This window comes from Scyliorhinus canicula, chromosome 1 (genome assembly GCF_902713615.1).
Source record: "Scyliorhinus canicula chromosome 1, sScyCan1.1, whole genome shotgun sequence".
Lineage (NCBI taxonomy): Eukaryota > Metazoa > Chordata > Chondrichthyes > Carcharhiniformes > Scyliorhinidae > Scyliorhinus > Scyliorhinus canicula.
In genome coordinates, this window is record NC_052146.1 from 219,997,204 (window position 1) to 220,024,736 (window position 27,533).

Consider the following 27,533-nt stretch of genomic DNA (forward strand, 5'->3'; position numbering starts at 1 on the left):
TAGAATATATTACAGCAGAGAAGGGGGATATTCAGCCCATTGAGTCTGTGCTGGCTCTTTCAAAGAACAATCCAGGTTGTTGCACTGCGCTTATTTCTCCCCAAATCCCTGCAATGGGCAATGTTTTGTTCTTCAAATGTTTATCTATTCCCTTTTATTGATGGCTACTATCGAATTTATATCTACTACCCATCAAGCATTCCAAATTCTAATCACTTGTGTGAAAAAAAAATCTTCATGTCATGTGTGACTCTTTGGCAATCCTGTTAAATTAGTACTTTTTGGTTATTGGCTCTTTGGCCATCAGAAACAGTTTCTGTTTATTTGCCCCATCTGAACCCTTCATGATTTTAAACACTTCTACCAAACCTTCTCAGCCCCCAGCTTCTCAATCCCAGCCTCCAGTCTTCCCACAGAATCCCTCAAACCTTCTCAGCCCCCAGCTTCTCAATCCCAGCCTCCAGTCTTCCCACAGAATCCCTCAAACCTTCTCAGGCCCCAGCTTCTCAATCCCAGCCTCCAGTCTTCCTACAGAATCCCTCATCCTTCAAACTGTGGGCAGAAATTTTGAGTGATGGGAATGTATCCCCACTGACTACCACAGTCCCACAACCATTTAAAACTCCAAGGAGTGTTAATTTGCTGGAGGTGTGACTTTCAGCCTGAACTGAAGCAGACGTGTCACCTCAAGAGAGCTGGCAGCCAATCTGATTCTAAGTCCCAGGTAAGTGCAAGGGGTTTCATGGAGGGGAGCTGTGGCCCAGGAGAGATTGGGAGGGGGTGTTGAGGGTCTTGATGGAGAGGACAGGGTGAAGGGAGCAATCATGGGTAAACCCTATGGGGGGAGGGGGGGTTCGACCATTGTGGAAAGGGGACCTTGAAGGAGACATCCCCTTACTGCCTGAGGCCTGCCGGGCTACCCCCAGTCCCTGAACCCCTTCTGCCAGCCTCAAAATTAAGGCCAGATGGGAGTGACTCTTAAATGCCCATTGACCACTTGCGCACTGCAATTGGGGCGAAGGCAGAAGGACAGCTCTTGGCCTTACATAACCCATGTAAAATTGTGGACAAGTTGGAGGCGAGAAAGGGAATTTTTGCTTGGTGTATTTATTTACTTCTACACAGGGTGAATGTACAGACTCCACACAGACAGTGACCCAAACCGCGAATCAAACATGGGTCCCTAACATTCTCTGGGCGGCACAGTAGCACAGTGGTTAGCACAATTGCTTCACTGTCTGTGCGGAGTCTGCACATTCTCCCTCTGTCTGCGTGGGTTTCCTCCGGGTGCTCCGGTTTCCTCCCACAGTCCAAAGATGTGCAGGTTAGGTAGATTGGCCGTGCTCAATTGCCCTTAGTGTCCAAAATTGCCCTTAGTGTTGGGTGGGGTTACTGGGTTATGGAGATAGGGTGGAGGTGTGGGCTTGGGTAGGGTGCTCTTTCCAAGAGCCGATGCAGACCCGATGGGCCGAATGGCCTCCTTCTGCGCTGTAAATTCTATGATTCTATGAAGCAACAGTGCTAACCACTGTGCTACCGAATTTCTCAGCTTGTTTATGTCATGTAGAAAAAAATGTACACGTGCTTTTTAAGCATGAGGATCTCATTTAATATGATTTTGTGTTCCATCATCCCCAGATGGTTTTAGATATAGAGGATATTTTCTGCTGGAACTAATTGTTTAAATTCATTTATGTAAAAACACAGTGAGGTGCTGAAGAATAAGTTCAACAATTAATAATCAACTTGTGTGTGTAAGTTACACTGGTCAGAATTTAATGCTTGGGTTTTTTCAAAGGGTTTTGCATCAATGTTAACTAATGTGGCATACATACAATCAGACATTGATGATAACTATTGTGATGCAGTAAAATCCAACGTCTCACTGTTTTTGTGCATGGTAAGATTAGCAGGGTAAAAGGGAACTTTGAAAATAATCTCCTTAACATGTAAAACATAAGGATATTTAAAGGAATGGTGGACTGATTAGGGGAGAAAAGGATATCTTGTGGCAGTAGAGGCCATTCTTCACAAAAAAAGGCTATTACCTATTCCCACAGGTGTGGTGATATGAACTGCTGCAACCAGGATTTTGTATAACATGAGTTCTAACCCCTTGTTTTCTATTCCTCTGGATATAAAGGCAGTCCAGGGGCATTTTTCATTATTTTCTTTCCATGACATTTTCATTTTTATTAAGAGGCCTCTGAAAAGTTTCCATTGAATTATTCCTTAGAGAAGGGTTGTTATTCTGCATTGCTAATAGAAACATCAATGAAGTGAGGAATTCGTTTATATGTTAATCTGAGAGGTTTTGGAAAGCACAACGAATTATAATTTTTTTTTGCGACCTTCATAATTGAGTATCATAAACAACCTTCTGATCAACAGATTCAAAAATGTCAGGTTCCATTTACAATAACATCCCCTTGCATTTATATAGCATCTTTAATATAGTAAAGCATGCCTACAGCATTTAGTTAATTGAGCATTAATTGGTTGATAACCTCACCACAATGTCAGAAAGTTATAGGTTCAAACCCAACTGAAGGATTTGAGCATGCAGTCCAGACAATATGCCCTCTCATTTTTGTTGTTGTGCATGGGTGATTTGTGCATTATAACCAATGTTCCAGATTGTTTCATCACCATACATGTTATGTCCGGTCCCAACGGCAGGACCGATCCACCAGAACGAATGGTGTAGTGTTATACATTCAGGAGTGAGTGACCATGGGAATCCTGAATATTGACTCTGAACCCTATTAAGTTTTATGGCATCAGGTCCAACATGGGGTAGGAAGCCACCTTCTGGTTACCACTGCCACTCCCACTCAGCTGATGAATCAGTGCTCCTCTGTGTTGAACACAACTTTGATGATGCATTGAGGGCAGCAAGGACAAAGAATGTACTCTCAGGTGGGATCTTCAATATCATCATCAAGGGTGGCTTGGTAACCACAGATTGAACTGGCCAAGACTTGAAGAAACTATCTGCCAGACTGGGCCTGTAGCAAGTGGTGAGTGAACCAAGAGGAAAAAACCTACTTGACCTTACCCTTGCCAATTCACCTGTCGCAGATACATCTGTGCATAACAGTATTTGTAGGAGTGACCACTGCACAGTTCTTGCACCTTGTGGAAACAAGATCCTGCCTTCACCTCCATTGTGTTGTATGGCACTGTGTTGCATCAAAGAGCCTTTATAAAATTGAGGTCAATGGAAATCGGGAGAAAACTCCATTTCTTGAAAGGTCATACCTCGCACAAAGGAAGATGGATGTGGTTGTTGGGGATGATCATCCCAGCCCCAAAAAATTACTGCATAGATTCCTCAAGGTAGTGTTCAATACTGAACCATCATCAACTGTTTCATCATTGACCTTCCCTCCAGGTAAGTATGTTTGCTGATGATTGCACAATGCCCAGTACTATTCACAACTCAGGTACAGGAGCAATCCAAGTCTGCATGCAGCAAAACCTAGACCGGATTCGGGCTTGGGCTAATGAGTAAGAAATAATATTCATGCCACACAAGTGCCAGGCAATGCTCATATGCAACAAGAGAACCTACCCATCTCCACTTGACATTCAACAGCTTTACCATTGCCCATCCTCTACGATCAGAATCCTGGTGGTTATCATTGATTAGAAACTTAATTGGACCAAACATGTAAATACTTTAGCTACAAGAACAAATGAAGACTAGGAATTCTGCTCTGAGTATCTCACTGCCTGATTCCCCAAAGTTTGTCCATCTGGAGAATGGTGCAAAGCTCCCAACTTGCCTCGATGAGTGTACTTCAACAACACTCAAGAAGTTTGACACCATCCAGGACAAAGACCTGCTTCATCAGCATTCCGTCCATCATTTTAAACATTCATTCTCTTCATCACCATTGCTCAGTTACCATAGCATGCAAGGCTACGGCCCAAGTACTGGAAAATGGGATCAGAATAGATAGGTGTTTGCTGGCCGGTGCAGATACAATGGGACAAAGGGCCTCTTTCAATGCTGTAAAACTATCTGCCTCTATCTCTGCACAGAATCCAGAAAACCCCATGGGCCTCATGTGATTTGATTCTATGATAGCAATGGTTGAATATCAAGAAATAAATCATTTGTTTCATCGCATTTTGTGACATCCGAAGAACATGAAAGACACCATGTACTTATACATTATTTCTTTATCAAGCTGTTACAGATATTATGTCATGTTCCTTGGGATTGCAATGATGTAAGATGCAAGTGTTTTTCCCTTCAAATGAAAGGTTGACAGAATCATTTTTGTGTGATGGCCTTCTGATTTTCTTCATTTCTGATTGTCCTGTTTTCAGATGACTTACTGATTCCACCCCAAGACACAAATACAGACCTCACTGATGTCATGGAGCAAATTAATAGCTCTTTCCCAGTTTGCAGCCGTAAGTGTACCAGTGGTTGCGCTGTATATTGTGCACTTGATTTGTAGGTTTATTACCATTCTTCTTGTACATGTTAGAAATTACTTCATCTGCTAACATCCTAATGTGCTTTGTGTTGATCATTGACTGCATCTGTCCTCAGTAGCTGCAGACACTGTCATTTCACAAAGAAAGAAAAGTAAGCCAGAGCTTAATACAGTCTTCAAACCACAACATTGTAATAAACTTCTTGACTGTGCACTTTCTTCCAAGTGCACTATACCTGAACATAACTATTTGAAACAATCTGAGACCTGACTCCATCATGTAGATGGAAGGCTGAATGCTAAAGTATCCAGTTAAAGGTTGCAAAATTGCACCTCGAGTGCTGAATTATAATATGGTCCCAGCTAGCAAGCCTTCAAATTGATCATGTTAGGTCATAGAACACAGATTGTAAATGTCATGGAAAAATAAGCAACACAGTGGTGTCTTAAGTACAACTCAGATCCCAAATCTATCATTATTAGTGCAGTCCTTAGGGGCAGCACGGTGGCGCAATGGTTGGCACTGTTGCCTCACAACGCTGAGGAGCCGGGTTCGATCCCGGACCTGGGTCACTGTCCATGTGGAGTTAGCACATTCTCCCCGTGTCTGTGGGTCTCGTACCCACAACTCAAAAAGATGTGCAATGTAGGTGAATTGGCCACGCTAAATTGTCCCTTAATTGAAAAAAAGAATTCGGTATGCTAAATAAAAAAAAGTGATAATTAGTGCAGTCCTTGGTGATCTGCCACAGGTGTAATTGGATGCTGTTATGTGAAGCCATGTGTTGCTTAGGTTATTAGGCAGGAACAGTCCTCATGTTTGGCAGATCTAAACTGATGGATCTAAAAATTCTGCTAATTAGATTCTGGTTTGAATCTGTATTTTTGTTTGCTCGCCCTGGTTTGTCACTGTTTACTATCTTTAATTTCTATTCAGCAATGTCTTTCTTTGCTACCCAGAGATGAGCATGTTTTGCCAAGTGTAAATTTTTAACTAAATTTATAATAGCATTTTGATGGTTTAATGTCGACTGTCTTCATCGCGTGTATAAAAATATATATTTTCTAAACCAAGTGCCCCCATCCAATATCAGTGGCAGGTCCTGCCCACAGAACATCATGCCTGACTTTGCTCATCCATCATTCATAATTCGGCATTATATCACAAACCAAAGTATCACAGTTGAACAAGACTTCACAGATTACGTAGATTAGGGAAGCCAAAGGCAGGGATGAAAAGGAAGGTGGAGGACGTGATTAAGCAAAAAAAATAGAGGGTGTAGAATTATTCAAGTTGGAACCAGGTCAAATTCAAGAAATTGAGACGGGGAAGGAAATGGAAAATAAGATTGACAAAGAGAGTGTGAGAATAGAATGAAAGCTAACATCAAAGAGAACTCAAAATCTTCTGCTACCATATAAATATTGAGCAGGTAGTAAAAGGTGAGCTGGGTTCTATTGGGGACAAAGAGGGTGATATATGCTTACGGGCTCAAGGCAAAGCTACAGTACTTAAATACTTCAGATCACTTGTAACCGAGGAAAAAGTTGCGAACAAAATAATGGTAGAAACGGAGATCGTAGAAATATTTGACAAGATGAAAATTGATAGGCCAGATATGCCAGGAAGACTGGCTACGCTTAAGAGTGGATAGGTCCTCTGGTTGGGTGCCTTGCATCCTGGATTGTTACAGTAATCTTGCAATCTGCATTAGAAACTGGGGCATGCCAGGGGATTAGTGAGTGGCAAATGTGACATTGAAGAAAGGATGTAAGGACAGACCTCCCAACTACATGCCAGTCAGTTTAACAGAGGATAAGGTTTTCAATAATCAAGGAAAAAAATTAACAGGCACTTGGAGAGCTTTGAGTTAATTAAGGAGATGGATTTGTAGAGAGATCATGCTTGACTAATCTAGTTGTATTTTTGATGAAGTAATAGAGATGTTTAATGCAATGGGTGTTGCCTATATGGACTTTGTTTGACAAACTACCACATAAAAGGCTAATTAACAAAATTGAAGCTCATAGAATATTAGGGTCAGTGTCAGATTGGATGAAAAATTAGTCTGAGGACAGAAAACCATGAGTTCTGGTAAATGGAGGATGGTTAACAGTGGTGTTCCCCAAGAGGTCAGTCAGTACCAGGATCACTGCTCTTATAATATACAGGAAATCCTCATTTAAAGTTGTGGTTGTGTTGCTGAAAATTTGGACTTTCAGTAATATTAACTTGTGAATCACGGTTTCCCATAGGAACCAATGTTAAAGTCATATCCTTCAGATATTTTTTGCCTAGAAAAATTAATGTACATTTGAAATACTGTCCGTACATGTGCAAAGTTGAGCATTCCTAGCTGAAATAATGGCAAAATAACAAAATCTCTAAATATAAAAATTCAAGACATGATTTTTAAAAACTTGTGCTTACCCCAATATAGTAATTAGGCTCCATTAGTGGCAGAAGTTGTTCTGTGCAGAAAGCTGCTGGAATTCTGAGGCTACCTGCACCGACTAACCTCTGCCACTAGATAGAGCCCAGGAGCTTCAGTTCAGAACTGGAACCTGCAACAAAGCCAGGAGTGGAGCAACTAAAAACAGATCCTGGTAGAACAGAAGGTGGGCTATGCTAGCAGTTCCCCAGTGGAGTTTGTACATTCTCCCCATGTCTGCGTGGGTCTCACCCACAACCTAAAAATGTGCAGGGTAGGTGGATTAACCACACTAAATTGCCCCTTAATTGAGAAAAAAGAATTGGGCACTTTAAATGAAAATATAATAATGATAAAAGGAATTACTTCTGAATCCACTTCCTGCAGTGTGGTGAACTATATAAACTTGAAACCGGCAATGAACTGTAGAACCAGATCGAGCATAATCCTTCCGTTGTGATACCATCGGTGCTCCCAATTGATTAAAATCAGAAAGTGAATGTTCATGTGAATTACAGTTCTTTGAAATTGGGTATTTAAAAGGGATCCTGATCATGGTGATGTGCCCCATCTTTCACTTTACAGTTTAAACCTCTTTTACTGCAGGGCAGCACGGTAGCACAAGTGGATAGCACTGTGGCTTCACAGTGCCAGGGTCCCAGGTTCGATTCCCCGCTGGGTCACTGTCTGTGTGGAGTCTGCACGTTCTCCCCGTGTCTGCGTGGGTTTCCTCCGGGTGCTCTGGTTTCCTCCCACAGTCCAAAAACATGCAGGTTAGGTCGATTGGCCATAATAAATTGTCCTTAGTGATCAAAAAAGGTTAGGGGGGTTACGGGGACAGGGTGGAAGTGAGGACTTAAGTGGGTCGGTGCAGACTTGATGGGCCGAATGGCCTCCTGCACTGTATGTTCAATGTACTAAAGCCTGTTTTTTCCTTCCTCCCACATAATCACAGCAAGTTTTACTACAAGGCAATAGGTAAGACTCTTTGCATGTTTTACATATAAGAAATTAGTTTTCTTTTGTAGGGTTGAAAGAGAGGGTGAAGTCTGTTCCCCAGTTTCATCCAGGCACTGAGTTGAGGTCTCTTCACAGCCGGAAGGAATAAATGAAGGGCTACTCTGAACATAAGTCATTCAAAAACGTACCACTCTGGTTGCCGCATGGCATAATCACAGGACCAATTTCTCTTTTCCCAGCATGCAAGCCATAATATTGGGTGTTTTTCAACTACTGATTGCTGAAACAAAAGTATTCAATATAAAAAATTGTAAACCGTGTCTTGTAGTTTGGTTTCCCTTACCTGTAGTTCATGACTTTAATGGACTGTTATGGATTGCCAGCTTTTCACAACTTGTCCTGATGGAATTTGATGTCTCTGGCTTCCTAACTCCAACATTACAACTACCATTTTTTAAATATTCATTCATCGGATGTGGGCATCACTGGATGGGCCAGCATTAATTGTCCCCTCCCTAATTACCTTTGAACTGTCTTCATTTCTGAATGCAGTTAAGAGTCAACCACATTGCTGTGGATCTGGAGTCACATGTAGGCCAGACCAGGTAAGGATGGCAGATTTCCTTCCCTAAAGGGGCATGAGTGAACAAGATGGGTTTTCACAACAATGATTAAACGTAATTAGACTTTTAATTTTCACAATCATCATTGTTCAGAAAGGTTCTTAACCATTATCATGCTCAATGCACTCTAAGCAAAAACTGTCACATGCTTCAGGACACACTTGCTCAGGGTGGGTAGGCAGTGGTGGCGTGGTATTGTCACTGGACTAGTGACCCAGGGTAATACTATGGGGACTCGGGTATGAATCCCGCCACGGCAGGTGGAGGAAATTGAATCCAATAAATATCTGGAATTTAAAGTCTAATGATGACCATGAAACCATTGTCGATTGTTGTGGAAAGAAAAAAACAGCTGGTTCACTAATATGCTTTAGGGAAGGATCTGCCGTCCTTACATGGTCTGGGCTGTGGATGACCCCAGATCTACAGCAATATGGTTGACGTTTAATGCCCTCTGAAATAGCCCAGTAGTTGTATAAAATCGCTACAGAGTCGATTTTAAAAAAAGGAAAGAAACCGGCAGCGACCTAGGCACTGGAACTGACAACGGCAAACCCAGCCCCAGTCGAACATTCAAAGTCCTCCTTACTAACATCAGAGGGCTTGTGCCAAAATTGGGAGAGCTGTCTCACAGACTATTTAAGCAACAGCCTGACATACTCCCGTGGAGTCATACCTTACACTTAATGTCCCGGACACCACTGTCACCATCCCTGTGTATGTCCTGTCTCACCGGCAAGACAGACCCAGCAGAGGTGGCGGCAGAGTCGTTACAGTTAGGAGGGAGTTGCCCTGGGAGACCTCAACATCAACTCTGGACCCCAGGAAGTCTAATGGCTTCAGGTCAAATATGAGCAAGGAAACATCCTGCTGATTACCACGTACCATCTACCATCAGCTGGTGAATCAGTACTCATCCGTCTTGGAGGAAGCACTGAGGGTGGCAAGGGCACAGAATGTACCCTGGATAAGGGACTTCAATGTTCATCACCAAGAGTGTTTTGGTAGCATCACTACTGACTGAGCTGGCCGAGTCCTAAAGGACATAGAAGGTGGTGAGGGAATCAATAAGAGGGAAAAGCATACTTTACCTCATCCTCACCAACCTGCCTGCCAAAGATGCATCTGTCCATGACCGTTCCGGCAGGAGTGACCACCATACACTCTTTGTGGAGATGAAGCCCCCTTTCCACATTGAGGATACCGTCCATCGTGTTGTGTGGCACTACAATCATGCTAAATGGGATAGATTCAGACAAATCTAGAATCTCAAGACTGGACATCCATGAGGCGCTGTGGGCCATCATCAGCGAAATTGTACTTAGCTGTAATTTGTATCCTCAAGGCCTGGCATTTCCCCCACTCTACCATTACCACCAATCCAGGGTATCAACTCTGATTCAATGAAGAGAGAAGGAGGGTCTATCAGGAACAGCATCAAGCATACTGAAAAATGAAGTGCCAACCTGGTGAAGCTACAACACAGGACTGTTTTCATGCCAAACAACATAAGCAGCAAGTGATGGAGCTAAATTATCCCGCAACCAACAGATCAGACCTAAGCTCTGCAGTCCAGTCATGAATGATGGTGGATAATTAAACAACTCCTTGGGGGAGGAGGCTCTACACATATCTCCATATTCAATGATGTAGGAGCCCAACATATCTGTGCAAAAGACAATGCTGAAGCATTTGCAATAATCTTCAGCTACAAGTGCCGAGTGGATGAGCCATCTCGGTCTCCTCCAGAGGTCCCCAGCATTACAGATGCCATTCTTCAGCCAACTCAATTCACCCCACGTGATATTATGAAACGGCTGAAGGCACTGGATACTGTAAAGGCTTTGGGCTCTGACAATATTATAACAATAGTATTGAAGGGAACGCTGTATGAATATGGGGAGAAGGCCAGCAGAATGCTGACTCAGCAGTTGAGGAAGAGGCCATGGGAATCGATAAGGTGGTCGACGGGGATGGGAACCTGGTAGGGGATTCAGCTGGGCTAAATAGGGTGTTCAGGGATTTTTATAGCGGACTTTATCACTCGGAGTCCCCCGAGGGGATGAAACCCTTTTTGGATGGGCAGACTTTCCCAAGGGTGGGCAGGGAGCAGGTGGGTGAGTTGGGGGCTCCGATCAGGGCCAAAGAAATTTCTCAGGGCTTGAAGGCAATGCAGTCGGGCAAAGCTCCAGGGCTGGATGGGTTCCCGGTAGAATTTTACAATAAATTTTCGGGGATATTAGGGCCGTTGCTGGTTAAGGTTTTTAATGAGGTAAGGGATAGAGGGGTGCTGCCCCCGACGATGTCACAGGCCACCATCTCGTTAATATTGAAGTGGGACAAAAATCCCGAGCTGTGTGGGTCCTACAGGCCGATCTCGCTGCTCAATGTGGATGCTAAACTGCTGGCCAAAGTGTTGGCCCCCAGGATTGAATATTGTGTGACGGGGGTGATTATGGAGGACCAAGCCGGATTTGTCAAGGGTAGGCAGTTGGTGGCCAATATTAGAAGGTTGCTTAACGTGATTATGATGCCCCCGGAGGGTAGGGAGGTAGAGGTAGTTGTGGCCATGGATGCACAGAAGGCGTTTGACCGGGTAGAGTGGGACTATTTGCGGGAGGTGTTGGGACACATTGGGTTTGGTAGGGGCTTTATTGACTGGATCAGGCTGTTGTACCAGGCTCCGGAAGCTAGTGTAAGGACAAACAAAACAACCTCAAACTATTTTAGGCTGTACCGGGAGACAAGACAGGGATGTCCCCTCTCCCCGCTCTTGTTTGCACTAGCCATAGAGCCGCTAGCAATTGCTCCGAGAGCTTCTGGGGCTGGAAAGGGCTGGTTCGGGGGGGGGGGGGGGGGGGGGGGGGGAGCATAGGGTATCGCTGTATGTCGATTTACTCCTATATGTGGCGGATCCAGGGTCGGGGATGAGGGAGATTATGACGATTCTGAGGGAATTTGGCCAGTTCTCGGGATACAAAGTGAATATGATGAAGGGCGAGATGTATGTAGTCCAGGCAAGAGGCCAGGAGGGTCGGCTGGGGGAGCTACCGTTTAGGTTAGTGAGGGACAACTTTAGGTATCTGGGGATAAAAGTGGTGCATGACTGGGGCCGGTTACACAAGTTGAACTTGTCCCAGCTGGTTGAGCAGATGAGGGGCGAGTTTCGGAGATGGGATGCGCTCCCGCTATCACTGGCGGGGAGGGTGCAGACAGTTAAGATGACGATATTGCAGAGATGATTATTTGTGTTCCAATGCCTCCCAATTTTCATACCTCGGTCTTTTTTGAAGAGGATCAATAAAATCATTTTGGACTTTGTTTGGGCGGGTAAGTCCCCACGGGTGAAAAAGTTGATGCTCGAGAGGAATCAGGGGGAGGGGGGGCTTGCCCTGGCAAATTTTAGTAATTATTACTGGGCGGCCAATATTGCGATTATAAGGAGTGGGTGGTGGGGACAGGGGCGGCTTGGGAGCGGATGGAAGTGGCCTCATGCAGGGGCACCAGCTTAGGGGCGCTGATAACGGCACCATTGCCGTTCCCGCCGGCGAGATATACCACCAGCCCCGTGGTGGTGGCGGCCCTGAGGATCTGGGGTCAATGGAGGAGATGTGTTGGCGCAGTGAGGGCGTCGGTTTGGTCCTCAATATGTACTCATCAGTTCGCTCCTGGGAGCCGAGATGGGGGGTTTCGGGTATGGCAAAGGGTGGGAATTGAGAAGATGGGGGACCTGTTTCTGGAAGGGGATTTCCTAGCTTAAGGGCGCAGGAGGAGAAGTTTGGGCTGACAGCAGGGAATGATTTCAGATATCTACAGATGGAGCACTTTCTGCGCAGGCAGGTACCATCCTTCCCACTCCTGCCACAAAGAGGGATTCGAGATAGGGTAGTGTCTTGGGGATGGGTGGGGGAGGGGAGCATCTCGGACATCTACAAAGAATTAATGGAGGCGGAGGAGACGCATACAGAGGAGCTGAAGTGTAAGTGGGAGGAGGAACTGGGGGGTAAGATAGAGGACGGCCTATGGACTGAGGCGCTGAGCAGGGTCAATGCGACCGCTACATGCGCAAGGCTCAGCTTGCAGGATGAGTAGATTTTTTGGGGTGGAAGACAAGTGTGTCGGATGTGCGGGTGGACCAGCGAACCATGTCCATATGTTCTGGGCATGCCCAAAACTTAGGGGATATTGGAAGGGGTTCGTGGATGTCATGTCCAGGGTATTGAAGACAAGGGTGGAAATGAGTCCAGGGGTAGCGATCTTTGGGGTATTGGAGGGCCCGGGTGTTCAGGAGGAGGGAGAGGCAGATGTTCTGGCCTTTCCCTCCTTGGTAGCCCGGCGACAGATACTACTGGCTTGGAGGGAGTCTAGGCCTCCGAAGTCAGAGGCCTGGTTAACCGACATGGCGAGCTTTCTTGGCCTGGAAAAGATCAAGTTCGCCTTGAGAGGGTTAGTGTCAGGGTTCGCCCGGAGGTGGCAACCATTCATTGACTTCTTCGCGGGGAATTAATCGTCAGCGGGGGGGGGGGGGGGGGGGGCTAGGGTAGTATAGAGTAGGGGGTTAAATAGGCGGGCCTTGGAGGGACGGATGTCGGCAGCTGTTTTTTTTTTATTACTTTTTTTGTACTGTGGTTGCTTGTTGTGCCAAAAATACCTCATTAAAAATTGTTTGTTTAAAAAAAAACAATAGTATTGTAGACTTGTGCTCCAGAATATGCTGTGCCCCTAGCCAAGATATTCCAGTACAGCTAAAAGACTGGCATATCCCTGCAATGTGGAAAATTGCCCAGGTATGTCCCATACACAAAAAGGACAAATCCAACCTTGCCAATTACCACCCAATCAGTCTACTCTCAATCATCAGTAAAGTGATCCTAGAATCCCTACAGTGCAGAAGGAGGCCATTCGGCCCATCTGGTCTACATCGACTCTCTGAAAAGGAACCCTACCCACGCCCCCACTCTATCCCCTGCAACCCCACCTAACCTGTACATCCTTGGACTCTAAGGGGCAATTTAGCATGGCAAATCTACCTAATGTGCACATTTTTGGACTGTGGGAAGAAACCGGAAGACCCGGAGGAAACCCATGCAGACACGGGAAGAATGTATAAACTCCACACAGTCACCCAAAGCTGAAATTGAACCCGGGTCCCTGGCGCTGTGAGGCAGCAGTGCTAACCACTGTGCCACTGTCCTGCCCCAAAGTGATGGAAGGGGTCATCAACAGTGCTATCAAGCAGCATTTACTTAGCAATAATCTGCTCACTGATGCTCAGTTTGGGCTCCTACAGGGTCACTTAGCTCCTGACCTCATTACAGCCTTAGTTCAAACATGGACAAAAGAGCTGAACTCTAGAGGTGAGATGAGAGTGACTGCCCTTGGCATCAAGGCAGCATTTGACTGAGTATAGCATCAAGGATCCCTAGCAAATGTGGAGTCAATGGGAGTCAGGGGGAAAACTCTCCACTGTCTGGAGTCATACCCAGCACAAAGGAAAATGGTTGTGGTTGTTGAAGGTGAGTCATCTCAGTCCCCGGACATCACTGCAGGAATTCCTTAGGGTAGTGTCCTAGGCCCAACCATCTTCAGCTGCTTCATCTGTGACTTTCCTTCTAACATAAGGTTTGATGTGGGATGTTTGCGGATGAGTGCACAATGCTCAGCACCGTTCAGGGACTCCTCATACACTGAAGCAGTCCATGTGCAAATGCAGCAAGACCTGGACGATATCCAAGCTTCAGCTGACTTGTGGCAAGTTACATTCGCACCACATAAGTGCCAGGCAATGACCTTCTCCAATAAGAGAGAATCGAAACATCATCCTTGACATTGAATGGCATTACCACCACTATCACCATCTGGGGATTACCATTGACCAGAAACTGAACTGGACTAGCCAAATAAATACTGTGGCTACAAGAGCAGGACAGAGGCTAAGAATCCTGTGGCGAGTAACTCACCACCTGAAAGCCTGTGCATCAGCTACAAGGCACAAGTCAGGAGTGTGATGGAATAGTGCCCACTTGCCTGGATGAGTGCAACTCCAACAACTCTCAAAAAGCTTGACACTATCCAGGACAAAGCAGACCGCTTGATTGGCAACCCTTCCACAAACATTCACTCCCTCCACCACCGACGCACAGTAGCAGCCGTGTACACCATCCACAAGATGCAGTGACTGAACTCACCAAGACTCCTTAGGCAGCACCTCCCAGACCCACGACCACTACCATCGAAAAGGACAAGAGCAACATATGCTCTGCGTGGGTTTCCTCCAGGTGCTCCGGTTTCCTCCCACAGTCCAAAGATGTGCAGGATAAGTGGATTGGCCGTGATAAATTGCCGTTAGTGACCAAAAAGGTTAGGAGGGGTTGTTGGGTTACGGGGATAGGTTGGAAGTGAGGGCTTAAGTGGGTCGGTGCAGACTTGATGGGCTGAATGGCGTCCTTCTGCACTGTATGTTCTATATACATGGGAACATCACCTCTTGGAAGTTCTCCTCCAAGTCACTCACCATCCTGACTTTGAAGAATGTTGCCGTTCCTTCACTGTTGATGGGTCAAAATCCTGGAACTCCCTCCCTAATAGTATAGTGGGTGGGTCCCTGCACCACATGGACTGCAGCGGTTCAAGAAGACAGCTCATCTTTTCCAGGGCAATTCGGGAGAGGCAACAAATGCTGGCCTAGCCAATGAATCCCACATCCCATAAAAATGAATAAAGAAAAAAAGGTAGGTTTAGTGCTGAATCTCCATGTTTGGTTGCAGTGTCTGATCAGGAGCCAAAACAATTGAATATGTTCTTTTGCATCTCGCAGGTAATGATGTAACAATACGTTCCATACAGCAGACACTTGCATTGAGACAACTACTTCCTGAAATGACCAGCTGCAGTTGTGAATAATAAGGAAACCGAATGGGACCTTAAAAGAATATCAGTTCCACCAATTTGTCTCATTGAAGGAGCTTACCTCTGGAGACCCAACAACTAATAATTTTGACTATTGTCTATTCCTCTTTGCTTCTTTTACTATGCAATTGTAAAATAATGAAGTATAAAATGTTGGACTCTGAAAAATGTGCCATTATGTATAAACCTGCAGCATTTGGGGAGGGGGATTTTTTAAAATCACTTTTTACTACTGGTGTTACAGAATATTGATGGGACGTTCTCAAATTTTATCCACATTTTACAATGTTTTAAAGAAAATGCTACTCTTTGTAATGCCATCTTGCAAACAAAGCCTCTGAATGCTGGCTGTGTGCCTAAGAACATAGTTTATTTTAAATTTCTGCCAAAGTCTTGCAAATATGGTAGGGAAGTCTTCTCCTCTAGTGTGAATTTCTGTGCCCAAACAAATTTTATGAATAGCCGATTATTTTAATGTATTGTAACAATGTAAAGCCATGACCACCTTTCTACCTCAGACTCTCCCTCCTTCAATAATGTTAGTTTTTGGCATACAAAATGTTCATTTCTATCAAACTAAATGGCATAAAGAATCCAAGTATTTGGTCAGTAGTGACTTGGTGACATTAGAATATTATCTTTGATGCACCCTGTCAAAATTTATGACGATCAGCCCAACTTAATACACTTGTTAACCCCCTCCCCCCTCCTTAATGATGTGATTCCAGACCATTAGGTAGGCTGCACCACTACACTGTAAACTTTCTCATCTTTCTTAGTTCAATAATTGATGTTATATATGTTATATTTTAACATGTAAAGGCAGTGTTGTCTTCTAGCTTAAATCCTGATCATACCTGACATCACTACACATTTAATTAAAAATAAAGTTCATTTATATAACACCAAAACTGAAAATCTTAACTTTTCTCTGTGTAGCTCCTGCTGTTAGTATGAGTTTCTTTGTAACATTTGCAATGTTCTCTCATGGATAAAACAAATCTTATGACTGTTTACAAACTAAAATATGCACCAGTGTTAATATTAAACTTCATGTTGTTAGTATTGTCCTGAACATTACGAAGCCCTCAGACATTGTGATAGCCAGATTGGATACTGAGAAAACTCTCCATTGTCTCTTGTCGACCAGCTTTAAATTGTGGTCACAGTGGAGGATCTCAGACTATCAGAATTAACATACCCTTGTACTTGTTCATCAGATGACATGCAGCTAACTCCATGAGTTATTGTGAAGTGAAATCGAAAGACTTGTTCAAGAAATTATTGCCAGCGTTGATGATTTGTACCTAATTTACTTATGGCACAAAATAGTAATGCCAGGACGCTATAGACAATAGGCTGAAAGTTGAACCATGGAATACACTTAACTGTCTACTTTCAAAGTGATGGGAGGTGTCATTGGCAGTGCTATGAAGTGTCACTCACTCAACAATAACTTGCTCAGTTTTGAGTTCCACCTGGGGAATTTAGCTCCTGACCTCATTACATCCTTGGCTCAAACATAAACAAGAGAGCTGAATTCCAGAGCTGAGTGGATCCTTAGAAATATGTACGTCAGTGGAATTAATGGAGAAAAAGCTCCACTGGTTGGAGTCACACTTGTGAAGATGGTTGTGATTGTTGGAGGTAAAAACATCTCTGTCCAGGGCATCATTGCTCAGGATAGTTTCCTCGGTTCAATCATATTCAGCTACTTCATCAATGACGTTCCCTTCATCATAAGGTCAGAAGTGAAGATGCCTGATGATGATTTCATGATCATTGTACCAATTTTCAATTGTTCAGATACTAGGCAGTCCATGCCCACACATTGCAACACCTAGATAAAATTTGGGCTTTGGCTAAGCTGTGGCACCAATTTTACTTCCCATCTATATACCAGACAATGACCATCTCAAACAAGAATGAATCTAGCCAACTCCATAAGACCATGAGCAGAAGTAGGCCGTTTGACCATTGCATCTGCCTGAGTCTTGACTGATCTGATATGATAATCTTCAACATCACTTTCCCACCTCATTTGCATAATCTTTGATTTCCTTGCTGATTAAAAATCGATCTATCTACCCAGGATTTTGAACAGGGAGACAAGAGGTTGGCAATCCCATTGGGAATGAGCAGGATATGACCATTGGGGGGAGACACAGTGTAAGGATCAGTCTAAATACCCTCAGAAGCTGATGGTCAATAGGGGCAGAGCTGTGTCCTATAGAGGTTCAGGCGAGTGAGATTTGTGTCCACCATTGGATCAGTGAAGAATTATATAAACATTATCGACATATTATAAAATTATAATTGGATATTATGTAAATGTAATCTAGATATTATATGAATGTTATCCAGATATAAACATGAATAAATATTAGCTAGCTCGATTTTGGGTTTTTTTTGCTGCTTTTTAAAAACCTTACCCTGACCCTAATGCTAACCCGACGAAAAATCAGACTAAACCATGCGATTTGATTTTCCAAAATGCTATTAAATCTTGCACTCGCACTTTGCACACAGATGTTGCAAACCTATATGTGATTTTGTAGCTTATAATTGTATGTCTGATTTTCCATAGGGTTAGGATAATGTAACAAGTAGCAAAAATAAATCTCACAGCATTTCTCTAAAAAGCACGACCCTTGCTGCTGCTTGGCAACAAGTGGGAATTTACATTTGCACCACACAAATGCCAGGCAATGACCATCTCCTATAAGAGAGGATCTAACAATCGCCCCTCGACATTCAAAGCATTACCATCGCTGAATCTCCCCGCAGAATCAACATTCTGGGGGTTACCATTGATCAGAAACTGAACTGGACTAGCCATATTAATGCTGTGACTATGAGGGTAGGTCAAAGGTTAGGAATCCTACGGCAAATAACTCACCACCTGACCCCCCAAGCCAGGCCACCATCTACAAGGCACAAGTCAGGAGTGTAATGGAATACTCTCCACTTGACTGGATGAGTGCTGCTCCAAAAACACTCAAGAAGCTCGACTCCTGGGCAAAGCAGCCCACTTGATTGCTTTCACTTTCACAAACATTCAAACCTTCCACCACCGACGAACAATGGCAGCCGCGTATACCATCTACAAGATGCACTGCAGTAACTCACCAAGGTTCCTTAGGCAGCACCTTTCAAACCCACGACCAATACCATCTAGCAGGAAAAGAACAGCAGATACCTGGGAACCCCACCACCTGCAGATTCCTCGACAAGTCACTCACCATCCTGACTTAGAAGTATATTGCCGTTCCTTCACTGTTGCTAGGTCAAAATCCTGGAACTCCCTCCCTAACAGCACAGTGGGTGTACCTACATGTCAGTACTGCAGCGGTTCAAGAAGGCAGCTCACCACCATCTTCTGAAGGACAACTAGGGATGGACAATAAATGCTGCCTATCCACATCCTGTAAATGAATTTTTTTTAAAGCCCAGAAATTCTCAGTATCAACTTGTGCAAAAAATTGAATAGCATTTTGGTGCATCAAGTGTCCTAAAATTACACAATCTCAACTGATTTTCCGTAGGGTTAGTTAATGAGGGAAGCAGGTTTGTGTTAATGGAGGTGTGTTTGTGTTAATGGCGATGCGTGTGTTAATGGAGGTGTGTTTTCATGTAGGAAGGCATGTTTGAGCTTGGGAAGATGTTTCCACATTTAGGGAGGTGTGTGCATTAAAGGAGATTTGTTTGCATTAAGGGTTGGGATTAGCGTTCGCGTCAGGGTTAGTACATGAGGGTCAGTTCATTAGTTAGGGTTGATTAAAGTTAGTGAGGGTTAGAGCTAGAGTCATTAGGGTTAGGTTCAAGGGTAGGGTGAGGCTCAGGGGCAGAGTTAGAGTTGAGGGATTGTAAAAATTGACAGTAGGTGCCGAGGACCCGGGTTCGATCCTGGATTCTGGTCACTGTTCGTATGGAGTTTGAACATTCTCCCAGTGTCTGTGTGGTTCTCGCCCCCAGAACCCAAAAGATGTGCAGTGGATTGGCCATGCTAAAATTGCCCCTTGATCGGGGGAAAAAAGAATTGCGTACTTTAGATTTTAAAAAGTGACAATAGATTTTCGTGGCATTGCTCAAAAAATCGTGCATTTGCTGCCACTAGACTGCAACATCTACGCACCATGTGTGCTTGTCAAAAACTTAGTAATAAGGGGTAGGGGTGGTTAGGTTTTTGGGTTCGGGCAGATGGGGATAGAATCAGAAAAATACAGTGCAGGACTTCTGGTGGCGGTCATGAGCTGAGCGGCCGCACCTAAGGTGATTCTCACTTGGGAACTTATTACCAGGCCCTTTAACCTGTCAAATAGATACAAAAACGAAACAAAATCCGCCCCAATCTCACACCCAACTAAGAACCAACCATCCAAAATGCCATTGAACCAGCCATGGAGCCGAAAATACAGTAAAAGTTGAGAGAGGGCTTCAGAATGAGAGGACACGTGGGGCGAAACAAAGCAGAGCATTGTGGACCAAGCAGACTCGCCAACTCAAACGCTGGCCTACCCGTTGATGGAGCTCTCTTCATGGAACTCCAGAAACACAGGGCTCAATAAAAGAGGGCCTTATGTCGACCATGAGGTCAGCTATAGAAACTGCACTGGCCACCATAAAGGAGACGGTAGAAAGAACGGACTGGAAACCCAGGAAGCAATGGTCCAGGACAGAAAGCAGCCACTGACCAGGGCAAGGGGATCGCCTCACTTGAAGCCAAGGTGGCAAGGTTTGTAACAACCCAGAAAGCTCTCGAGGGGAAAATCAACAATCGGGAGAACAGGTCCCATTGACAGAACCTGAGAATTGTCAGGCTACCAGACGGTGCAAAGGGCAGGAACCCGACAGAATACGCTGTGAAGATGTTCGGCAAACTGGTCAGAGAGGAAGGCTTCATCAAACCCCTGACGGTAGACCGGGCACACGGGTCGCTCCGGCAAAGGTTCAAGTCAGGAGAACTATTACAGGCGATAATCACAAATCTGCAGAAGTGTCAAGACAAAAGAGCGGGTACTTAACTGGGCGAGGAGCACATGGTCATGTAGGTGGGAAGGACACACAATCCGCAACTACCAAGACTTTAGAGCCGACCTGGTCAAGCACCGGGCAGAGTTTATCTGGGCCAAAGGGCCATTATTTTAAAATGAGGTGTGGTTTTGCATGTTGTACCCGGCGAGACTATGGGTCATGTGCAACAGTAAAGAACATGATTTTAACACGTCGGAGGAAGCAAGCAAGTTCATCTGAAAGAATGGACTTGGAAGTCAGCAATAAGAGACAGTCAGGAACTCTTATCCTTGACTTTCTTTTGTTCCTAAAAAACCTGCATGATTTAAGGTGGGGGGAAGGGGAAAGGTACTTAGAATGAGAAGGAAACGGGGGGGGGGGGGGGGGGGGAGAAAGGAAACCAAACAGGTCAACTTTAAAAGAGCTGCTCCCTAGGAGAAGCCACCACACTGGCGAGTAAGGGAGCGGGGGGGGGGGGGGGGGGGGGGGAGCGCTATGCATCTCCCGAAAGAGTCTGGCAGAAGGGTGGACAAACAGCAATACGGGTGGGTGAGAGGCGGGGGGGGGGGGGGGGGGGGGTGCAGGTAAGTGGGAGGTGGAAACAGAGGTACGGGGAAAGGGAAGGGGAACGGCATAGGCAGGAGGGGGGGGGGGTGCAGGTAAATGGGAGGTGGAAACAGAGGTACGGGGAAAGGGAAGGGGAACGGCATAGGCAGGAGGGGGGGGGGGGAGGAGCAGGGTCGCAACAGGCTGGAAAGAGGAAGATTTTGATGGCCATCTTGGATGGCCCATGAACATAGGGAGATGTCAGTTGCAGGGGCATGTCCATGAGGTAGAATAGAATCCCTACAGTGCATTTAATCATGGCTGATATTTTTCTCATCCCTGTAACCCCACCTAACCTTTGTACACTTTGAGGCAATTTAGCATGGCCAATCCACCTAACCTGCACATCTTTGGTCACGCACAGTCACAGGGAGAAGGTGCAAACTCCACACAGACGGTCGCCCAGGGCAGAGTCAAACCTGGGTCCTTGGTGCTGTTAGGCAGCAGTACCACCGTGCCGCCCCCAGAAGCTAAGTATGGATGACCCTACACCGGGTGGGGGAGGGGGTGGGGTGGAATATAGTATAGTGTGATGGAACCCCATCAGAATAGTCACCTGAAACCTGAGCGGACTTGGGCTGGTGAAAAGATCCAGAGACTTTGCCCATCTAAAAAACTGAAGTCGACATAACCTTCCTTCAAGAGACACACCCGATGGAGAAGAACCGACTGAGGGGAAGGAAAGGCTGGGTAGGACACACTTATCAGGTATGCTTCGGGGGCGGCATGTGGTGCAGTGGTTAGCGCTGAGACTGTGTCGCTGAGGACCCGGGTTCGAATCCTGGCCCTGGGTCACTGTGTGAAGTTTGCACATTCTCCCCATGACTGTGTGGGTTTCACCCCCACAACTCAAAGATGTGCAAGGTAGGTGGATTGGCCACGCTAAATTGCCCCTTAATTGGAAAAAATAGTAATTTGGTACTGTAAATTTATTTTAAATAAAGGCATGCTTCGACACAGGGATGAGGGGGTGGCCATACTGTTTAACGAGAGGACAGCCTTTCCAGCAACAAACACAGTGATGGACCCAGGGGGACGATACGTGATGGTTAGTGGTGTCTTGGAAGGGACACCAGGGGTACTTGTAAATATATATGTCCCAAACTGGAACAACACCAATTTCATTCAAAAACAATGTCAGAGATCCCCAATCTTAACTCCCACCAGCTCATCATGGGGGGGGTGGGGGGGGGGGGGGGGTGGGGGGGGGGGGGGGACTGTACAGGACCAAATGGCAGACAAGTCCAGCCCCGAATCAGGGAATAAATCGACAAAAGAACTGAACACCTTTATGGAGCAGATGATGGGGGCGGACGGCTAAACATGTGGAGGTTCCACCATCCGAGGGAGAGGGAGTTCTCCCACATTCACAAAGTCAATTCCCATATCGACTTCTTTGTAATCGGCAAATCGGTGCTTCCAGGGATAGTAGGGGTGGAATACTCCATAATAGTAATCTCGGACCACGCACACATTATATGGACGTGAGGTTGGAAATAGGCCAGGCCCAGTGCTGGACACAGCCCTCCTCACTGACAAGGCGGCCTGCATAAAAATGTCAAGTGATCGATGGGTGAGTAACCTGCAACCAAAATGGGGAGGTGTCTCACTCCACATTCTGGGAGGCACTGAAAAGAGGAAATAATAACATACGGAGCTCTCAAAAGTAAAAGGACAGCTAGGCAATGGCTGTTGACTCCACATTGGGAATGGATTGGTGGTACTCCATGGCCCTGACCGTGGAGCTGTTGGTGGAGAGGAAAAAGCTAGAAATGGAATTTGACCTGCTCTTTACTGGGGGACAGCAACGAACAAGCTCTGCCAGACACAGTGGACCTTTTATGAGCATGGAGACCAGGCCTGCCACCTACTGTCTCACCAGCTGAGAAAGCAGGCAGCCACGAGGGAGGTTGTACAGGGAATGTCAGGCTAGTCACAGCACCAAGTAAGGTCAACAAGACCTTTGCAACCTTCCACCAGGAGCTGTATACCTCTGAGCCCCTGAAGGGGGACCAGAAGATTAAACGGTTTCTTGATGGGCTGGACATACCAGTTGTGGAAGAGGAAAAGAAACGGACTGGAAGCACCACTCGGTCTGGGGGAGATCATGGAGATATTAACTCCATGCAGTCAGGGAAGGCACCAGGTCCAGATGGATCCCGGTGGACTTGTACAAAAAGTTTACAGCAGCATTGGCCCCACACCTTGGGGAGATGTTGGCAAAGGCCGATATTGCTGGTCCCCAAAAAGTCAAAACTCAATGGAGTGCAGGTTGTACAGATCGTCTCATTCCTGTTTTTAAAAAAATTATTTTATTCCAAACATATTCAAGAGTATATAAACATAAATAATCCGGGGAACATTCTCCCCAACTCCCAATTTTACAGTTTGTACAGATTTCCTCCCCTCTACACCGCCCCTTACCCTCCCTCCCTCTTGCCCACGCCAAACACATCCTCAAACATGGTCATGAATAGTCCCCACCATGTCTCAAAGCCCTCAATTCAAACTTAATCTTCTTCAACCGGAGGAAGTCTTACAGATTCCCGAGCCCGGCTGCCACCCCCAGTGGAATTGTCAGCCGCCATTCCAGAACGATCCTTCAGGCAACCAGAGAGGCGAAGGCACCATATGGGCCTTCCTCCCCTCTATCAGCTCCGGCATTCCCAATATCCCAAAAATCGCCACTACAGAGTCCAGCCCAGCCTCTCCCCCCACAATGTTTGCTAGTGTCCTGAACATTGCCTCCCAGTAGCTCGTTAGTTTCAAAAGGGCATACTTCGGCAGCCTGGGAAGCACTTTCCAGACCTTCCCGCTGACGTCTGGAGAAGTTTGCAAGTCTGGAAGAGCTGCGGGGGAGGGTAGAGCTCCCGACGGTAGAGCTCCAGACCTTCCGTCTGAAGTCCCCCACTTGTAGATAGCAAAATTTGCTTCACTTCGGGAGCTCTGCCCTCCCCCCGCAGCTCTTCCAGACTTGCAAACATCTCCAAATACAAATCCCTCTCCCTCACCAGCCCCACCCCTCTCCACCTCCTATACATGCCATCCGTCTCCCCCCTCTTGAACCCGGGGTTCTCACACTGCGGTATTAACACTGATAACCCCTCCATCCTAAAGTGTCTCCTCAGCTGGTTCCACACCCTAAATGTGGACTGTATGACCGGGCTCTCCGTTATCTCCTCGGCACCAGCGGTAGTGCCGCTGTCACCAGGCCCTAAGGCTGAACCCCCTACAAGACTCCTCCTCCATCTTAACCCTTTCTAAGCCCTCTCCTTCCCACCACCGCGTTACTTTCTCCACATTCGCTGCCCAGTAATAGTGCAGCAGTTTTGGTAATGCCAACCCCTCTGTATCTGTAGCAGGGCAACTTCCCACCCATATAAACAACGAGATCACTGTGTCCAGAAAAAGGCCTTGGGAATGAAGATCGGGAGAGCCTGGAATATGAATAGGAAAATTTTCACTGCTTGGACCCTCCCTGCCAGCGTCAGGTGTAGCATATCCTCCTTTACCTCCTCCACCAATTCTGTTACGTTCCATTTGTGCAATGTCTCCCAATCCCCCATCACCTGGACCCCCAGATACTTAAACCTATTCCTGACTACCCTAAACGGCAACCACACTAAATTAGCTCCCTGACACACCTCGTTCACCGAAAGCACCTCGCTTTTTCCCACGTTCAATTTATAACCTGAGAAGGCCCCAAACCTCTCTAATAAGCCCATAATTCTCCCCATACTCTCCCATGGGTCTGTCATGTGCAACAGCAGGTCATCCGCGTACAGCGACACCGAATACGCCTTACTCCCCCCTCTTAATCCCTGCCACTCTGCTGACCCTAAGGGCCACTGCCAGAGGCTCTATTGCTAGCGCAAATAACCGGCGACAGTGGACACCACTCGTTCCCCTATGAAACCCGAAGCTCTGTGAGCTCGTCTCATTTGTCCGTACACTTACCACCAAGTCACGTACAGCAGATGCACACATGCCACAAACTTCGGCCCAAACCCAAATCGGTACCGTCGCTCCACCCGGTTGAAAACCTCCGCGTCCATAGGTGTCACTACCTCCGGTACCCATCAACTCGACGGGGTCATGATCACATTTAATAACTGCCTATTCTAGAGTGTTGCCTACCCTTCACTAAGCCCATTTGGTCCTCTGCAACCACCCCTGGAACACATCCTTCCATCCTCCCCACCACTAACTTAGCCACCACTTTCACATCTGTGCTCAACAGTGATATGGGCCTACATGACCCTCACTCTAGCAGGGCCTTCCCTTTCTTCACAATTAGCGTGATCATCGCCTGTGTCATTGTCTCCAGCAACTTCCCCTTATCCATCGCCTTGCTGAACGCCCCAATAAATGTGGCGCCAACTCCATCGTAAACCCCTTATAAAACTCAACTGGATAACCGTCCGGCCCCAGGGCCTTCCCCAACTTCATCCCTTTTATACTTTCCATTACCTCTCTCAACCTTATTGGCTCCTCCAGCGTCTGCCTCCTCTCCTCATCCAGCCGTGGGAATTCGAGCCCGTACTGAATGATTTCAGTAACTTCCCCATCACACAGGTGAAGCTAACCGGTCTATAGTTTCCTCATTTTTGTCTCTCCCTTTTTGTTCATAAATGATTTTATTAAGGATTTTTAATCTATACAAGACAAAGGCAACTGTGAACGTACATTGAAAATAACAGAAAAGAAAAAAAAAGAAAAATTATATATGCATCGGTTGTCTTTTGTTGTTTACATCGGTTGCGGCTTCCTGTTTTGCATCCTCCAATGGTGCTTATTCCCAGCCGGGTCCCCTACTTTCCTCCACTCGCCCTTTCATCTCGGCACCCCCCCTTTCCGCTTCTAATCGCCTGCCCTGCCATCTTTCCTCTTCAGCTCCTATATCTTGCTCTTGTATGATTGGCTCGACACTGTATTTTATTTGTTGATCTTGGTTGGGCTCTTATGTTTCTTTGTTCTCCCTCCATTCCCCCCCCCCCCCCCCCCCCCTTCCCTTTCATTGGCATTCGTTATTAGTTGTGGCTTTTGGCTCCTCTGGTTTACTAGCTGTTGGCTGAAAAACAGATCTTGGAACAACTGAGTGAATGGCTCCCACGTTTTGTGGAAGCCTGGATGGCAAATTTGATTTTGTCCATCTGGAGAAACTGATAGGTTGGACAGCCAGTCTGCAGCTTTGGGTGGTGCTGCTGACCGCCAGCGAGCAGGATTCTCTGGCAGGCAATAAGGGAGGCAAAAGCAAGGGCGTTAACCCTCCTCCCCATGAAGAGATCTGGCTGTTCTGAGACCCCGAAGACTGCTGCTCTCGGACATGGCTCCACCCTCAGCCCAACACCTTAGACATTGCCTCGAAGAAGGCTGTCCAGAACCCGACAAGTCTGGGACAAGACCAGATCATGTGGGTGTAGTTGGCCGGGCCTCCTTGGCACCGGTCACATTTATCCGCCATCTCCGGGAAGAACCTGTTCATTCGGGTCCTACTTAAGTGCGCTCTGTGCACCACTTTTAACTGCACTAGGCTTAGCCTTGCGCAAGTGGAGGTGGAGTTCACCCTATGCAGTGCTTCGCTCCAGAGTCCCCACCCTTTTTCAAATCCCAGGTCCTCCATGTTTCTCTTGTCCAGTTGTGTGTTTGCCCTTCCTAATAGTTGCTTATACAGCTCGCTGGAGTTCCCTTCCCTACGATGTCCGCGTCCAAATAGATCCTCTAACAACGACTATTGCGGCGGGTCGTGGGTCTGTCCTCATTGTGCTACGTAGGAAGCTTTTGAAATGCATATAAATCACCTCCGATATTCTCTTCCCCGGATGGGGTCATGATCACGTTCAGCTGGTGCCAGATGTTCAACATTATCTGTCTACCCTTGAATAGTGTCATTGGTCTTCTGCTACCAACACTGGTACGCAGTCCTCCACTCTCTTGGCTAGGATGTTGGCCAATATTTTTGCATCCACGTTTTAGCAACAAAATGGGACTGTAGGACCCGCATTCTGTTGGGTCTTTGTCCTTCTTGGGTATCCAGCGAGATTGAGCTTGTGCCAGCATAGGCAGCAGGGTGGCCCCTTGCCAGTGAGTGTCTAAACACATCTCCCGCAGGTGCGAGGTCAGTACTGCAGCATATGTTTTGTAGAGGTCCACAGGAATCTGACTGATCCCGGCGCCTTCCCCACCTTCATGAAGTTAATACTCTCCATGACTTCTCCTAGTTCTAGCCGGTGCTTCCAGCCCCCGTTTCCTGTCCCCCCTCCACGACCTGCCATCATCAAGTTCCCTGCTGGGGGCTCGGAGGTGCACAGCCCCCGTAGAAGGTCCTCGAAAGCCTCATTGACCTTATCCAGCTCCGCTACGAACTTGCCTTTGCTGTCTCTAATCTGTACTATTTCCCTCGTGCCTGCCTGCTTTCTCAGCTGGTGAGCCAGCAGGTGGCTGGCTTTGTCTCCGTGCTCATACAGGGTCCTCCGTGCTTGGCAGAGTTGGTGCACTGCTTTCCTCGTGGAGAGCAGATCAAGTCTATTTGTAGCTTT

At 46.3% G+C, this 27,533-nt stretch overlaps 1 protein-coding gene across 1 annotated transcript in view; it reads left to right on the forward strand.

The window, feature by feature from the left end:
• The window catches only part of utrn (utrophin), a 560,528-nt gene extending 542,757 nt beyond the window's left edge, over nt 1-17,771 (forward strand). Inside the window, 3 exon segments of the mRNA XM_038808060.1 lie at nt 4,339-4,425; nt 7,839-7,861; nt 15,284-17,771. Of these exon segments, the coding sequence (XP_038663988.1) occupies nt 4,339-4,425; nt 7,839-7,861 (110 nt within the window). The 3' untranslated portion in view covers nt 15,284-17,771.
• The last annotated feature ends 9,762 nt before the right edge of the window (nt 17,772-27,533 follow it).